At 38.9% G+C, this 18,603-nt stretch overlaps 2 protein-coding genes across 2 annotated transcripts; one reads left to right on the top strand and one right to left on the bottom strand.

The window, feature by feature from the left end:
• Positions 1-2,541: 2,541 nt before the first annotated feature.
• On the bottom strand, positions 2,542-4,269 carry LOC144629587 (tripartite motif-containing protein 2-like). The gene is made up of 2 exons (XM_078487828.1): positions 4,060-4,269; positions 2,542-3,591 (listed from the first exon to the last, which is right to left on the bottom strand). Exons 1-2 carry the CDS (start codon positions 4,267-4,269, stop codon positions 2,542-2,544), a joined length of 1,260 nt encoding a protein of 419 aa, XP_078343954.1.
• A 6,650-nt stretch (positions 4,270-10,919) lies between these two features.
• Positions 10,920-17,880, top strand: LOC144629588 (death-associated protein kinase 2-like). The gene is made up of 7 exons (XM_078487829.1): positions 10,920-11,071; positions 13,935-14,135; positions 14,466-14,604; positions 15,814-15,934; positions 16,220-16,295; positions 17,309-17,482; positions 17,760-17,880. Exons 1-7 carry the CDS (start codon positions 10,938-10,940, stop codon positions 17,878-17,880), a joined length of 966 nt encoding a protein of 321 aa, XP_078343955.1. The 5' UTR covers positions 10,920-10,937.
• Positions 17,881-18,603: the final 723 nt, after the last annotated feature.

An 18,603-nucleotide genomic window follows, 5' to 3' on the forward strand; every position in this document is an offset into this window, starting at 1 on the left:
TAACCAAAAGTGCGTTTCGTTGGGAAATTCCAAATCCGGATTCCTGTATCCAAAAACGGATTTTGCGTTTCTTTACCTATATCCGAAAAGGGATTAATCTCGGATCAGTGATCTGAAGAATCCGCACTTCGAGTGGATAGATCAGATCATATCTAAATCCGGATTTTTAATTTCTTTGGGTAAGGGATTCGAAAAAAGTTGGCCCAGCGGTCTTTGCTGTGAAAATACAGGTCATTCGGTAAGTTTTCAGGCGCTTATTTTAGGCTACCCTCACTTGATTTAAGTTTGTCTTATACTTGCCTTATGTTTAGAAGATCAAAGGATGCTGTCTAAGCAACCTCACATATTCGGAGGGTGGGGGGAAGGGCTGCATTTAATATTGCAAGGCCATCGGTTACAAGTTTTCAATCATGATGGAACAGCAAATTTTAACGAATCTAGAATTATATATCGTTGACATTGTATTCATGATTGAGACGCAGGTTGTGTTTTATTTTCCTAAACACTGAAGTACAAATCTTACTGTAGGAAGCTGTTTTTACTGTACAATAATTACAGGTAGTTTTATAAGAAAATTCCTTAATTCGCCGAGCGGAATGTAGTTTTGCATTGTCTTGTTCTATTTATGTAACTATAAGTGCATTATCTATGTCTAAAGAAATTGGCATCTAACACGCACGCACACGATTGGTTCGTATAAGGTCGGATATAATAATTATTGTTCATTCTAGCTGCTGCCTTTGTAACGGCAAGTTCATCTATTGACTAAAACATTAATATGTCTCACATCGAACATAAAATCTATTTAAAGAAACTTAAATTGAAAAAGAAAATTATTAAAATTATTACAGCATGAATATACTGGTGAAAAACAAGTCTTGACCCCTCCCTCCCTTATCAGAACTCTGTCACGTAACCTTAATTGCAATTGTCAATTACCGTATTTTCACGATTAAATGCTTATTTCAAACTAAGCCAGGTGGATCTAGCGTTTATTTGACTACTGTAGTCTAATAGTATTCGAGCCCGCTGTTTATTAAGTAATGGTTTTTATACATTATTTTTGACAAACTTGTATCCTGCTAACACACCTACAGCTTATTGTACCTAAAATAAACACCTGAGGGGCGTATTTTCAACTCCACCTTGGAGACCTAGCGTTTCTTCGGTGCCCGGTGTTTAAACGTGAAAATACGGTATAATCATAAAATAGCTGGAATGACGAAATGGGTGCCACAACGGCAACCAGGGATGAAAACGACAACGTTATTACAAAGTTTTCTGAACGCAAAAATTCAAATCCTTGAATTTTGAAAAATTTCAAGCCGCCATTAAAATCACACGCCTATAACTACTACCAATATACAGTCGAACCTCCTTTGCGACCTCCTCTCACAAGCGACCTCTTCCCGTAAAAGGAGAGTTTTATTTATTTTTTTTATATAAAAATCTAGTTTAATCCAGTATTTGTCAAGAAAATCTCGGTAAGTGGCCACGTTTATTAAGTGGCAAAAGCTTAGGACTATTGGTTTAGTACTAAAAAGCGGAATTATGTGTTTTGACTGTGTTTTTGTGGTCTTTTCCACCTCTTTGGGCCGCACTTTTCCTACAAAGGAAACTCAGTCATTTAGTTCAAGGTAAGTATAATCAGATTGGATAAATTGCCATTTTTCTGTATTGTAACATTTGGTGCTTTTCTAACGCGAGAATTCGTGAAAGTCTCGAACAGTTCAATCATGGGTATAACAACATGGTTTATGCATAGTATATTTGGGCCTCTGAAAATCTACTGCGATTTCGACCCCCCTTCGGAAGGACGTATTGCAAGTGACTACGGCCACCTTGACATTCTAAGTGGTGCCTACGGGAGGTTTGACTGTATTTTTGTGATTGACATACCAGTTGGTCACGTGACACGTTGGTCTACAAATGACCAACGGTGCCTGTACTTTGCATTGCCTATAGCTTTTTACTCAACAACGAGCTGGCACTTTCCAACTTCGTGTGTCTTCTAATCCACTGAATAAGTTACCTTAAGCTTTGCATTTTTTTCTCCTTCTTCCTTACCTATCTCAAATTTTCAACATGTTCAATATTTTATCTCCAGGGGCGGATCCAGGAATTTTTGATCGGAGGGGTCCAAACTTTGTTTCAGAAAACATTGTTGCAAATTACTTTTCCCCCACACCTCCCCCACCTCACAGTGGCGATTGCACGTAATAATCCTGATTTAACGTCAAGTTTACTTGGCCCCTCGTAAAGGACGCACCCTTTGAACATCCTCCTCTTAAAATTATTACATTCCTGGAAATACCTGGAATTTAGTTTAGTGGAAAAAAAATGCAACACGCGTTTCATTAAAGAAAAATCAACCAAATAAATAGTAATATAAGATCCTGTCGATGCAAGAATTTCAGTGTCAAACACGTTGTAAAAAACTGGTCTGATGGGAGGGAGGGTTCCTACCCCCCCGGACCCTCCCCCTGGATCCGCCACTGATCTCCGGTAACAGTCATTTCAATTTTAAAGAATTCTTCACAACTACACTCTCCATGTAAACGGACTACCGTGAAGATATCTTCCATTTATAAGCACCTCTATCTTGTAATCTCCAAACTTATTAGGCAGATAACTAAACCTAAAGGAACCATCTGGATTATTAGTCACACGCACTTGAACCTTTTTTGAGTAAGGTGGAATAATTGCCACCTGTACCTTACTGGAATGGCCCAGTGTGTAGATTCTTATTTTGGGGCGGATGCAAAATTCGATTACGGGGCGGGATTTAAATTGGCGAACCCACTCAGTTCGAAGATTTGTACTAGGCACCATCCCCACTAGGCTTTTATCAACAAACAGTTCGTACTCCTCGTCATATTCTCTTTCTTTTCCGACTTTTTCTAATGCCGCAAGATTAATAAGTGGCAAATCAGTTTCTAGACTGTATACGTCACCGATTCGTCCTCTTGATTTAAAATCTGATGTTGCCGAATTAAGTTCAGTTAGCTGCTGAATCATTTGATTTTTTGCAGACAGAATTTCCACTTCAATTCCTCTAGTAAGAGCCTCTTCAGTGAACTCCACGCTGCTTTTCAGACAGCCGAGAGAGGTTTGAAAAAATTCCATTTGAGCATCTAGATTTTTTTTCTGTTCACTGATTGATTTTTGTAGGTCATCTTTCATGCTTTTCCTTTTTTGTTCTAGAAGCTCAATCTCCTTGTCGATGAATCTATCAATTTTGAGGTTTTCGTTAACAGAGGTTTTGTGCATGTTATCTTCTTGGTCTTTGATAGTCTCAATAGACGATTCTAAGGCGCGGATCTTCGCTCTTGATTTTTGTACGATGTCTAAAATTTTCTTCCTCACGGCAGGAAAAATGTCTTTTAAAAAACTGTACTTGTGATCACGATGTTCAATAATAGCACAGTCCCGACAAATCAGATGATCACAGGTTTGGCAAAACAGCTTGAGTATTTCCCCGTCATGTTTTTCACAAGAAGGTCTCTCATTTGACTGGTTAGCACCACGTATTGACAGAAGATTATTAATCAGGAAGTTAGATGGAAGACTCTTGACATCACCACTTGGTACCTAACAAAAATATCGTGGTAAGTTGTAGTCGAATGATTTTGGCGAAATCGAAACAAAAAACGTCGTAACGTCGTAACATCTTCGTAAAAGAAAAAAGCAATATGACAAATATACAATATTTTAATCCTTTCTAGTGAGTTATTTATATTATTTTTATTATTCAAACTAAAACAAGTATCTTGGCCAATGACTTTGACCAAACCTTGACACAATGAAATGTCAGTTATCTAAAAATTCAGTTTCAGTATTCGCCTAATGTTTATAATATTTTTCCACAGAAAACGACTATAAAGATAAGTATGTTTGACAACTGTAATGGGCACAGTTTTGAGACGGAAACCGAAGCTTTAATAAATTTTTACCAGTCAAGCATGGTATCGAGGCAAACTTCGTTAGAGATAACTTTTTCAACTTTATCGTCAAGAAGTAAAAGTTAAAAAAAAAGTCGCTTCAGAAGATTCTTCTTACCTCAGTCCTTCTCCTACACTCCGGGCATGTGATTTCATCTCTAGTCACCAGTCTCTCTAAGCAGTTTTTACAGTAGGAGTGCTGGCAGCTCAACATTTTTGGCTCCTCAAATCTTTCCAGACAGATCCCACATTCAAGGCGCTTCGCTAGTTCTTTCTCCACTGAGGATGGCACTGAGGACGGCCCGGATGACGGCAACGAGAACGCCATATTACCAGATGCTATATCAGCTATATAAGTGAAAGTTAAAACAGAATTACGTACGTAAAACTTGAGACCAAATAGCTTGCAGACGGACAGGAAAGTGACTTCCTGGCACAAGAAGCATATTATCACATGTCACGGTTATTAAAACAAACACTTACACTTTCCCAGTATCAAAATTGCCAAAATCCATTTCTGATAAAGTAATTGAGAAAAAGCACTGATCTCTCTTCAAAATCATTTTAGACATCGAAACAACTTGTCACTATATATTTTCTTTTAGTGACTTGAAATGTTTGCCCCATGCATGACGATACCAAAATCCTTTACGCATAACACGGATCCGATTTTATATTACTGACAACTCATTTATTGCGCCTTTGAAGAAAAGTTTCGGAATAAATTGTTTGTAAATTCTAAGAATTCTAACTAAAGTATGGTGGTCAGAGGGCAATAGAAGAAACAGAGCAAACTAATATAGCTGTATAGAGTTGAAGTTTACGTCAAATTTTAGCTCACTATTTTTAACTCTTCTCGTTAGTTTGGATGCTATCACTATTACTAGAAATTATTTGCCGAAGGCAAAACCCCGAGAAAATTACTCATTATTTAGTAAATAAACCCATTCATGCGGGTGGTATATTGGAGGATAATGCCCGAGGCTGAAACATTGTCGAAAAATGAACAGTTGGCCGAGAAGCGAAGCTTCGCGATCGAGGGCAACTGTTAAATTTTGAGGACAATGTTTCATCCAAAGGCATTATCCTCCAATATACCAGTAAGCCAGAAAGGGGTTTATTTATTTTATAACCTCCGATTAATTTTTACAACGCGCTTTATCACCAGTAAATAAACCCGGCGTAACTGTGGTTGAAACAAATGTAAGTTGATTGATTTTGTAATTTACTATCTCTGTGACTTCATTAAAAGTTAGAATTGAATAAGGTGACCTCATTTATTTGTTTTGTGCTTGCCTACAAAATCGGGCGACGGATATCAAATAGGACGGGGTATATGCGCTGATACTCGTCGTCCAATTTTGTATCACGTGATGCGTTTTGTCCAATGAGCGCACGCAAAAATTAATGGGTGGGTTATAATCAACAATAATTACGGAGCCTGAGGCGAATGATTGTTTTCGTATAATTTTTAGAGGTGCAGTGATTATCAAGAACTGCAAAATCACGAGAGAAACCAAGACTAGGAGACTCAAAGGATAGTGCCGATTGCAATGGGGCCGATCAATTAAAGCAATGATGCTTTTTGTTTAATGTTTATCAGCTTTTTCATTTTTAGTTAGAGGTTTAAATTTTAGACGTTTGAATTTGATCCCATTTTTCAGTCATTTTTTACTCGGTTAATTCGAACTCGGATAACTTGAAAACCTGCATGCTAACTCGAACTAAATTTCATTTCCCTTTTTAAAAATTTGGGTCAAATTTACCCTGATAACAGAGGCGGATCCAGGGGAGAGGTTGAGGGGGTTGCAACTCCCCCTTTGAGCAGCATTTTTTATTTGTTTGACTCTTCATAACAATAATAGAATAAAATTGTTTTATATGTCGCTGTTTCACTTCCACCATTTAACTGATTGTCAAGTTAAGAAAATGATGTACATTTTGCGACTGTTCAATAAGAGCAATTCTTTAACAAAATGTGGCCATTTCGGCACCATCTTGAAAACTGAGTGGTGGGTGAAATTAATCGTTTCTTTAGTTTGCGAACATGGCAAACTATGTGGCAGTCAGCAGTGCAGGAATTTCCAACAATCTTCTCGAAGCAATCTTCTATTGTGACGAGGATGCTTTTCCAAACATCCATCGTTTTCTCCTCATTGGATGCACCCTACCAATCAGTAGTGCGAAAGCTGAGCGGTCCTTTTCGTTCATGAAACTGTCTAAAGAGCGCTTCTCAGATCTCGCTGTTATAGCTGTTGTGCATTAGTCTGAGAGGTTCGAGGTAGAGGAGAAATATGCAAGGGCTTTGTAATAGCTCATCCAAGAAGACTCTTTCAGGCTACATTGTTCGATTAACAAGGCATAATTATAGAAAAACTACAAATAACTATCGTTGTTACTGCTGTCCCTTTTAATCATGCATTATTATTTTTGGTTTTCTGGTTGAAAAATAAGGTAACCTCCAGATTTTACATCACGCCGTCACAAACGCTTTTCTAGTCTCAATGCTGGAAATGGCGTTTTAGAGGGTAAAATCGAAAACATCCACACCCAAGACGTCGAAACCAATTAAAGGTGTACAACCCTCCCCCCCCCCCCCCTTCAGGAATTCCTGGATCCGCCCCTGGATAACTCCAATTCCGGTTGCAACTTGCCACGGTTGCCCGAACAGGACACGTATTTGACAGCCATTTTTCACTGTTACCGTGAGCATGTATGATCGTGTTCGAGCTTGAAAAATTATCCCGGCGTGCAAAGGTTCTCGGATGAAAATGAAACGTGCAATGCCTCGTGACTAACACCGACTTTGTGTCATACAAAGAGGGATTTTGCGGGAAGGGGAAGGGCGGAATTCAGGGAGGAAAGAGATGAAAATGAGACTGACCGTCGACCGCTTCGATCCTTCTTGCAAAGCAATTCTTCAAACAAAACATTCAAACAGGTCAGAACCTTATTGAGCACCTTGTTGGTCGATAGGAGAAATCTGAACTGCAAAACAGACAACAGTAAACAAAGATATTAGAGCATCTGCTTCGGAGAGAGTGAGCCAGGATTGTCAGACTATAATACTAGATAACATTACATTTTATCTTATTTTATCACTTATGTAAATTTCTAATGAGATTTCCGCCATGAGCCATGGCGCTATATAAATCTTTTAGTCTTTTTTATCATCATCATCATCATCATCATCATCATCATCATCATCATCATCATCATCATTATTACTATTTTTTTATTTACTTCTTTGTTTAGTCGAACTTATCTCAAAAATAGTTTCAAACTGCAGTAAAACACGTAATAAAAACAAAGTCAGATAAATAGATTCGGTATTGAGCAGCAGCATGATTTTCTGTAGGGCAGACAGTCTAGTTTAGTTCAATTTGCATGCGGGCAACCCATCCGGGGGCGGGGGGGGGGAGAGAAAGTCGGCACTTTTCTTTGAAGACATAGCAGTGCCTGGAAACGGTGCGAGTCTATGTCAATCAAGCCGTTACTAAGAAAGACGTCAAACATAAATATTTTGTTTTTTCCGAAAGATTTAAATATCAATGATTGTGTGCGTGTGAAATGCGAATAGCTATTGTGTTTTATGCACGGTCAAGACCAGTACATGCGAACTAAACAATGAACTTTGTCAAGCTATTCACTAGCCCTTAGCAACCAGCCTCGGTTACCCGGCGCCGCTATGATAACGTTTTGAGTCGTGTATTTAAACAAAGAAAGTTTCTCCCCCCCCCCCCCGACAACCTATTCCCTTGCTCTTTGATTTCCCGCAATCGACACGCAAACTTGAAATCTCGAAACTCGCTCGCGTGCTTCTAACAGCCTTAATAGTTTTCTTAATCAAGGTAAACTTTATAAGCTTTTATATCATTGAAACTCAGACACGGCGGATACAGCCACAAATTACAGCTCGCGTAAGTGCTAAAGGCGGAAGTGCAAAAGACGACCTACTTTCGAATTATTAATAGTACAAGTTTAACAGAGATCTCATTTTGCGTTTCTCCCACAGTTTCGGATCTATCAATATTCCTTTCAGTATTGGAAATTGGAAATTATTTGTATTGGTAATCAAATGGTGACAAGTGAAATTAGGAAATAATTTCACGCGCGTTTTGTCAAAATGCTAATGTAACAAAATGCAAGTGAAATTATTTTCTAATTTCACGAGTATACTATTTGATTACATTTTAATATCATAGGTGACAAATTACGCTTGCAATCGTAGTTTTTGACTGATATATACGCGCGCGTATATATTGCATCGCGAAATCCGAGCTTTGAAAAGTTGAAAGCATACATTTTGCTCAAGTTCGCAAGTTTTTTAGTCTATGAAGAAAATCTTTTAGAGATTCCTTTTTGCTGTTGACAAAATGTTTCAAAGATGAATTAACTGTCAATTATTTCTCACATTATCACCGAAGTTCGTCTTGAATGAACTGAAAACGGTGCCCCTGTAAAACGCTCAAAAATTCGCTCGATGCCATTTATGTAATTGGCTTAAGCCTTGAAGTCGTTTTGACGTTTTGAAATATAAAATATCATCAAAAGTTTTATTATATGGCCAAGGCTAGCTGGCTAAGATGAAATTGGAGCGAAAATGTACAAAGTTTAGCTCTAAAACATCTTTTTATTACGGACGCCATCTTGCAACTAACTACGTTGCCATGGCAATTTTATAATTTCACATGTGAAATTATAAATTAACGTTAAAATTTCGCGCCAAAATTAAGGAGTAATTTGTCACCTATGATATTACAAGGAAAAATACTCTCTTGTATCACGGTAAATTGCTGATGACGAGCCACATACGGAATTACGAGCTCTCAAGGGAGATCCAGGGTAATGCTTTAACGAGAATTATCTCAAAATATTAAACGAGTTTGTTTGGTCGGTTGAATATCTCACAAGCGCCGCTTTGCTATAGGAATTCCATACCTTAATATGCGCGTACTTCCTTGTTTCGAACATGGAATCGGAGTAATCGAAATATTATTTGTCAGAGGCGAACGAAGCTGTTTGAACCAGCAGTCTGAACAAGAATTTGCGACAGATCAGAAAGCTCAATCAAAATTCCTGATTTTCGCACTAGTTCTACAGCGAGCATGTTAACAACACGTACCTTCAATCCAGGCAAGACTTACATAGCAGTGAGTAATTGCCTTCTTTGTTGCAAAAAAGCGAGTAATGATCGTACGCCAGATAGAAGAATGGCCTTCCTTTCTCGGAAATCTCTGAAAGACAATATTCTAAATCAGGTGACTTAAGTGTTTCCTTATTGCGGTGTTGAATTTCTAATGCCAAGGCGGGGGGTGGGGGGGGGGGGGGGGGGTACCCAAAAATATAATTCACAGGGAGCTCCCCATCAAGGTACAACGAAACCCTTTCTCTTTCATAGTCCATTTTTGACACAAAAAGTAACCTTTTCATGTACCCTCGATAGAAATTTAATTTACCTACAAAGAAAGGTTTGATAAACATCGATCAGAAACACAATCACAAATTTGCTTGTTAAATTGGTGTTCATATGAGTGATTTTTATTAAAGTAAACGTTCAGTGGTGTCTTTTACAATTATAAACACGCGTGACGTTCAGGGAAGGTCAAAGATGGGGTAACATTATTCGATGTGCGTTTGAAACTTTTATCGGTGACTTGCTTTACCTGCGATCAGGGGATTATTATTTTTTCCAAATGGAGAGGGGCGAAAAGAACCTTTCCCGGAGTGATAAGTAGGGAGGGAGGGCATTCAAGGTTAAGTTTATTAGTTGTCTTCTTCGACATTAGGATGGCATGATCTCAGATTTTGACTAGCCAGGGACGAACCAATACTTTTCTGGTGGGGGGTATGAAAAATATTGAAAAAAAATGTTTGCAGGGCCTAAAAAGGCAAATAAATTTCTGGCAAACACGATATGCATAAAAATAATAGTTTGCATTTCGAAAAAAAATGTTTGCAGAGGTGCATAAACCTAAAAATGCAGAGGAAAACTTTTCATACCTGCCTCTCCACCCCCCCCCCCCCCCCCCCCTTACAAGGAAAATAATGGTCTGTTCCTAAGCAACTAACTCTAGACCTGTTCTCAGAGGTCTCGGAGCACATGACATCTGATTACGAAATTCTGTATCATTTACAAGGAATGCATTATGCAAACAAACCTTTTGCCACTTAGGCGAGGAATTGCATGCAAAGAAAACTTTCATAACACGAGAAAACATAATTTTTAAAACTTCAGAAAGATGGACCGAAGATTAATATATTGCCGACAAATCTCCACCCAATCTGCCCATAGGCAGTTCATTGTTTACTGCTCATGACAGCCCTTCCTCCCCCCCCCCCCGACCCCAGGAAATCTTTTTTTTTTAGACAACTGTCGATAAGAAATGTCTTAGAAAGGAATCTCAATCACGCAATTACTTAATGGAATCCTTGATGCTTCTCAGATGTAAACACCGAACGTCAAGGGGGTAAGTGGAAAAGCAACGTGTAAAAATAAACTACTTCAAGTGTAACATAAACAATGGTCTTTTTTTCCTGCTCGAATCTTAATTATTTGGTGGAATTCTTTCGGCCGTGAAAGGCTTCTTTTAACCTGATTTAATATTTTGAAGTTTTTCAAGGAATGAAACATGATAAAGCATTTAGCCGAGAAGAACGGACCGCTTTAAAATGACCTTTTATTTTCGTCTGCGCCTCCGTCTGGGCGGAGCGTGAGCTCGCAAGCATACATGAAGCGAATGAAAAGTGAAATTTACACCATCCATTTAACAGGGTTCTCCGTCAGTTCACATATGATATTCATCAAAATTAAAATTTATGGCACGAAAGTTGCATCAGTTTTCAACAAGCCAAACAGGAATAAATAGGGTCACGAAGCGAAAGCAAAAACAAAACCTGTCTCTCGTCACTTGGTAATCGTGGATTCTTTTAATTGACCTGCGAGCCAATGGAAAAGCCGTGTTTAAATGACAGTGTTGCCTTGAATTGGTTTCCATGTCACTTAATGTTCTGAAGAGCTGCTGTAAAGCTACACCCGTGTTCTGTGGGGAGACATTTAACTGGAACAACATGGAGTTAAGGAAGGAAAACCCGGAGAAATATTACAGCATTGGCGACGAAATTGGAAGGTAGAGCATTCTTTTTGTCTCAGATTAAAAATTGTTCCAAGAAAGCTTAGAATTAGGGTGGTGACTAGCCGAACAAAAAAGCCTTTTGAGTGTTTGTTGATCCCGCTTAGCTTGGTAACGCACGCGCTCACGTCTGAGATTTGCACTTAAGGGGCTTTATCTACGCCTACATACAGTTAGCAACGAATTTTTGACAAAAGTTTAAAAGCAAATATTTGAGTTTTCTAGCTTTTGTTTGCGTGTGGACTGTCTGTTTTACCTTGAATGATGTCGCGGATCTTTGTGCGTGTCTTGAGGCACGTGAAAGGGTAACATGTATATCAAACAGTTGTCTCTAAAAACATGGTATTGCTTTCAATCAGAAGAATTAAACACACGGCGTTCGTGAGTCTTACACTGCAAGTTGCACGATGAATTTACAGAATTTAGTATTTTTGTCTCGAAATACACGCTGTTTACCAGCTTTTATTGATATCTTCTTGGGCATAGCTGTCACAAGCAATATTAATGCTTATAATAATGCTTTTAATGATTTGATAAGCTTTTTGACTAATTATTACTTTTTGATAAGAACGAGAATAGTTTTGAAACTACACATAAAAACAGAAAGTGTTTCGTCTTAAGTCACAGATATAATACTCAAAGACATTTTATTCATTACACAGTTTTTGCCTCGCTGTTTATTCTACCGTTTGAATCAGACAAGGTATTTTCTTGACCCCTTGCTAAGGTCATCGTAATCTGACCACAATCTTATTATTCTTGAGATTGTATTCATTTGTTTCCAAAGTTAGACACACTTAATCAATTTTAATAGACGTGTTGCGGAAAACTGTGACATTTCTATTACAAATGAAGTTAAATCCTTTTACATTCGCTCGCTGTTCCATACATCTGGCATTTATTTTAAAGAGTATCTCGCTTATCGCATAAACATTATCCTCAATAGTTCACTACCTTAAAAATTAGAAGTGGCAGAAGTTGGAAAAAGTTAAATTTTCGGAAGAAACATTTCAGAATCTTTGAGCAACAAGAATGTTTTGGCTGATTAAAGACGATAACGAGGTATTTAACAAAACCATCGTGGACTATTACAGAATACTTTAAATTCTACTATGCATGCTTAACCTCATTTATTACGGCCAAGATTACGGCCGATGCAAATGGAACATTCCGTGAAAATATTTCTCTAGTGATTGTTTCATTTCTTCCTTTTAGTTGAGAAAAATGCCTACGCATTTTGCGGATCGTCGTTTCAAATGTTAATTACCCTAAAATACAACATTTTTGTCCAATCACAAATAGCGCATCCCTTTCGAAAGCTGTCACGAGAGCTTTTCGGCACAATGTCACATATTGTTGCTAAGCAACACCCCTGCTGAAGAACGCGGGCTCACTTACTTATACTTACGGTATCAGAATAGACTTATTAGTCTTATCACCTTTCTTGTCATATACTTCATATGGCTGTCTGTTGAAAGAGTGCCTTTCTGTTAAGGTGGTGTCCTGCATTTTTCTACATAAGGGTCCTCTGAGGAGGGTATTTAAATTAATCAGGATAATTTAATATAAGCTTGTCAATCAACCGGAACGTCACCATTTTTCAGGCGACATTTATCATATTTTTGCCATATTTGCAGCTGTCGTGTTGTAAAGCAAAACTATGAGACTTAAGCAACAAAGTTGTTCACGTAGAACAAAATCCAGTGTGCTGGATGACATGACAACTTTAAAAAATAGCCAAGTCAGGTTACGTTTGACTCAGCCTGCGAATACAGCCGCCTCTCGTCGCTCCCAGCCGCCAAACCTGCCGGGAGCGACGAGAGGCGGCTTAATTCGCAGGCTAGCTTTGACTGCTTTAGGTAGCTTTTTTCGGCAGATTTTGTACCTCCTGACGTGACCGGTTCTTGCAAATGGTTCATAAGGACAGTTTCTTTCGATTGCGTTCTTTGGGTCGTCACGAAACGGTACTTTCCCAGAAGTGTTGCGCTGGGTCGTCACGCATCGCTTCACGCAACCTTGCGTGACGACCCGCCCAAATATTAAAGTGACTGTGTCACGGCTGAGTTAAGTTTATTTTATTAAGTTTATTAAGTTTTGCCAAATACTTGCTATGGAACTTAATGGTTGGCGAAGAAATTATTTCTGTGGATCTCAGTTCTCGAATGTCTCTCGGGCGTTACAGGCAAACGAGATTAAGTTTGAAAACTGTTCAGCCGAAGCTGCTTAATTTTGAAGACATTCGCATTCTTTTGTCATCGAGCATGAAGGGTTTTTTGTGATTTTTTTTTTACCAGGTGAAAGGTTCATGCAAAGGACCCGTACCTTATCTTACCTTAATCCTCCTCGTGCTTTAAGTAGCACATAAGGCCATTCCCTTTTTTTCTCTGTTTAGCGTCGTCCGACCGACCCAGATTTTCGCGTTTTGAAAAAAAAAGAAGTTATACAGAAGGTAATGAAGGCAACGACACATTATTTTAAATAATGGTTCATCGTTTTTACGCTGTTCTCGTTTGAGTTTAACCACGACGTCGATTTTTCCTTCCTCCATTGCCGCCATGTTGACTTTGTAACCATGTCTTCTTGTTTCCAGGCTCCACGGATATTATGCTGAGGTACCGGGCCTCCTAGTTCCAGACTCCTTATCCACTTTTTTTCTTTTGTTTTTTTTTTTAATTCCGACCGACTGACCCAAAATCAGAAAACACATACGACGATAAACGAAAAAAAGGGGATGGCCTAAGGCCGTCTCATGCAAAGGAACCTTTCAACGCGCAAAGTGATCGTAACTTTGTTGAGTCCGGACTATCTAAAAAAATGGAACTTGAAATTATAATAATGTTATGTTCATTTTGTTTTATAGGGGAAAGTATGCCGTTGTCAAAGCCTGTTCAGATAAGAAAACAAGGAAACAGTTAGTGGCTAAGCTGATCAAGTATGACGCTGAAACCGAGAAGAACACGAAACAGGAATTTGACATTATGAAGACATTTAAACACGACAAGCTTCTGACGGCTCGAGATGGATTTATCGTTCAAAAATACGTGGTTATCTTTATGGATCGGTAGGTAATTGTAGGGAACTTGTTTACAGCTCGCTACTTTGGAAACGAGAAGACGGGGACGAATCTAATCTCGCAGTCGTTTGTGGGTCCGTTAATGGGGAAAATTCTCACAAGCAACTGCGAGATGAGACTAGCCCCGGATTTCTCCTCGTTTCTAAAGTTGCTCATGAATCTTTAACAAACTTCGTTCCCAGGGTCTCTCTCCTTTCCATATTAAGGGCGAACGTTTCGAGTATAAGCCCTGTACCAGAGTGAATATTTTTTCGAGTCAATCGCTTCAGATTTACTGTGCCTCTCTGTTGATTAGTGGATTCATCCTTCGTGTTCTAGGGTCGAGGGAAAAGAAGTGCTTGAATTCCTGGGAGACAAAGCTAAGGCCAACGAAGAGGACGCATCTCTGGTCATCGCACAGCTTGTTGAAACCCTCAGCTATCTACACAGACAAAACGTTGTACATCTGGATATCAGGGTAAGTCGTCACTTAGTATTGGGCAAAGTAAGAAAATGGCAGTAAAGTGAGTTGACGCCGGTCAGTATTGGGTAAAATAAGTAAAACGGCGGGAAATAAGTTGTCGTGAGTTGCATTAGGCAATGCAGCTGGCAAAGTAAGTAAATGGCGGGAAAATGACTTAACACCAAATAGTATCAAGTTTGGCAAGTTAAAGGGCGGGAATATGTATTATTATCAATACACGCGGCCAAATTGAAAACCGCCCTATTGAAACACGCGCTTTGCGGGCCGCAAATGACTCCTAGCGGGCCGTTAATGCATTAACGGCCCTGCAGCTGATTGGTTCTCGGTTCATCATCCGATTAATTTTAACCAATCAGCGTCGCTAACGCGGGAAAACCATTCAGGTGCGTACGCGTACAGCAAGCTTTGAAGTTAGTGCTGTCTCGAACAGTTTCTCGCGAAGCAATCGTGTTCGGAAAGAAAACTCAAAGTGTTTTTGTTGAAATGGGACAAAATGCAACCAACAAAGTCGGATTTAGAAGCAAATGCACAAGGCGAAGAGACAAAGAGAGCAACTTCTTGTTGTATTGCGAGAAACGAAACATCGTTCACTTGAATTGTGTATCTCCGCTCGAGCTAATTTAGCTAAAGCAGTTGCAGGAATTTTACGCCGAAGTTCAATCGGAAAATGTAAGTTTGTAAAGTATTATTATCCATGAATCAACCCATTGCTTAATTATTGTTTTCAGAGACACTGCAGCTAGCTCTTTTATACTACAACTACACAATAAGACATAGGCCTCAGTAGTTTCGTGTAAAATTTTCATTGCGACGAAGTACTTGTACTGTGTTATTGAAAATGTTAACTTCATTAAAATTAATGTGTTGGTTATCTGGATGTTATTTGGCCTTGTATATTGATAATAATGATAATAAAATGACTTTTTTCGGGAATATTGTTTATTTGCTCCCTTGTAGTGTCATTTGTGGCCCTTGCGCGAAGCGCAAGGGCCACAAATGACACTACGCGGGCGCAAATAAACAATATTCCCTCAAAAAGTCATTTTATTCCCTTATTAAAATAACACTGATCGGTATTGCCATCGATCGGATTCAGGCGAGGTCAGACCACATGATCAGAGTGCTTATTACGAATTTCACCTCTGTTAAGTACCGTATTATTTCTATATAAACCTTTTCCCTCTTAACCTTTATTTCAAACAGCCTGCGAACCTTTTCGTATCCAAAGATTTCAAACTGACGTTAATCGATTACGGGAATGCAAGACGGATCCAGTCCCCCGATGGCCAACTGGTAGACGCGGTTGGCGTAACGGAGTTCACAGGTAAACAGTTTGAGCTTAAAATAATTGGAGATTTTGTCTCAGGGCAAAACTGGGAATTAATACACAAGCATTGACAAGCAGTTCCATGTCATTTGCATGTTAAACTGATCGATCTATGAACTGTTTAATAATGCTCGGATGAGATAAAGATTTGCATGCACCATGTGTTTTCTACATCGAGTAAGTATTTCGAGAAGAGCATTTCGAGTAACAGGCTTTCCAAAATGACTTTTAAAAGCAACGTTTTCCAATGCCAACTAAAAAGTGCTGTGTTTCATGTTTCAGCACCTGAGGTACTCAACTTTGAAATGACCCACTGGGGAGCTGACATGTGGAGCGTGGGAGTGCTCCTGTACATATTGTAAGTCTTGAGTGAGGACTTTTCGTTTATGTGCTTGATAAATTCACATACTTAATTGTACTACCCGAACTAAAAATAATTAATGCGTTTCGCTAATTGAAGGATACACCATCTACAAGTTAATCTTTTTCGTGTTGGAATTCATCATAGCCAAACGATAAAACAAAAATAAATGTCGAGGCCAGTGATAATGGATTGTTGCATTCACAGATGTAGTAATAATTTTCAAAACTGATAAAAACTCCTTTTTGTCCAGCATTATCATATTCCAATGGCTGATACAGTTAGCCACTACCTCTCTAGAACCGGAAGCTCTACTTTCATTCGCCCGTTTTGAACACTACCTCTACTGTTTTCTAGGGCTAAAGGCCTTGTTGTGACCTGTTTTCTATTGTTTTAAGAACCAATGATATGGCTCGTTGAATCGAGAGGCAGTGGAAACCGCTAGGAGTACATACAGCAATGTACAAAATATTCAATAGACTTCTTTAGCTACGTATGTTGCCCTTTTCAGATTATGTGGTGTTCTCCAGAAAATTGTTACTTTCTGTATTTATGGGAATTATTCATTCATTTTCACGTGAATTTGTTTGAACTTAAAAGAGATATTCTCAAGGGTAACATTGAATGGTCTGAAATGGGACAACAAACAAACGAAGCAAAAGTGATCTATTTAATAAAGGAACAGGTTTGCAGAGCCTTCAAAGTGAAACACATGAATGGATAGATGAATAAACAGATAAACACATAGATGTAGAAACAAAAACACAGAGAAATTCATTGATCGATCGATCGATTGGCTGACTGGCTGACTGGCTGACTGACTGATTGATTGATTGATTGCTTGCTTGCTTGCTTGCTTGCTTGCTTGCTTGCTTGCTTGCTTGCTTGCTTGCTTGCTTGCTTGCTTGCTTGCTTGCTTGCTTGCTTGCTTGCTTGCTTGCTTGCTTGACTGACTGACCTATTGACTGACTGACTGATTGATTGTTTGATTGATTGACATGTGTCAACAGGTTGAGTGCTACGTTACCATTCACTGTAGAAGACACAGGCGCTGATGAAGATATCGACGAGAAAGTTGCCGCAAAGGTCAGATCAGCTGCTTTTGAAATGCCAACCAGCTTGTTTCGTAACGCAACGCAGGAAGCTGAAAATCTGATCAAGAAACTTCTGGTCAGACAGCCAGAGTAAGTTTTACGTTTTCAATGTTGCTAAGCAACCAAATCATCCGGATGTCGACGTCATAACTTTCGCGATTTCTTACTTGTTACAAAAAATCTCAAAGCTATTTTTCTTTCTTTTCTAACTCTAATTAAATTTTGCACAAGATACCCGCCTTAATTCGAAGAGCGTTCTTGAATCTGCATTACCGTGTCAGAGAACGTTTGATGACAATAGGTTCGCCAGAGATAAAATAGAAATAGTTTTTCCTTATCAGGTTGTTACGTCTCGTCCCACTTTTAGGAGACGACCGACTGCCGCAAGCTGCCTTGATGATCCTTGGCTCTCGGTAAGAGAGGTTCAAAAATCATTTTTTAGAAAAAAAATGTTTTTTTTCGTAGAGAAAAAGAAATCAGTGAGTTAACCCGAGCGCAGTTTTTCTTTTGAGGGAGATGGACAGGGAGGTGCAAATTTTAAAGTCATAATAACTGTGTAGTACAGGGACTCCCATAGGGACTCCCATATGAAAGGGGCGGGGATACTCGTCGTCTCGCTTCGGATTTTTGATCTCACTTAGGATGTTTGGGCAAAAAGCCAACATTTTTGGCCGTCAAGCCGTCCTGTTATGGGTTGCGCACGAAAAATATACAAATACAAATTTTATTTTTTATCAGTTTGGTATTTTGGTATCTTTTAGAGGTCAAAAAGAGCTTGAGCAATGCCCAGTTTGGTCTCTTTTAGAGGTTCTTTTCAAAATTTCCGATAGAGCATCCCCATCCCTTGTTTTAGGAGTCCCACCGGTACATGTGCCTGGAAAGTAGTTTGTTCAGTAGACCGGTAAAACCTAACCGGGGATGGCGCAATTTGTCCAAACTCCCCGTGCAGTGCGTTTCAGTTTGTGAGCGAAGTAGGCAGCAATTAAAGCATCACTTTTTGCATTTTACGCAACATTGTAAAGAAAGGGAGGGGAAATTGCTTAACTTTTTCATGTTTCAAGTAAGTCATTAACAGCAACAAGGTTTTCTCAATGATGGTAGCTTCCTTAATTCGTTTAGTTGAACCTATCATGGCGGGCGTCCCTCGATGTACCCTTAAAGACACATAACAAAATAGTTTACTTAAGATTCTAATTCAAATTTTTACTTCA

Source organism: Oculina patagonica, chromosome 11, assembly GCF_052425735.1.
Source record: "Oculina patagonica isolate OP01 chromosome 11, crgOcupat, whole genome shotgun sequence".
NCBI classification, from domain to species: domain Eukaryota; kingdom Metazoa; phylum Cnidaria; class Anthozoa; order Scleractinia; family Oculinidae; genus Oculina; species Oculina patagonica.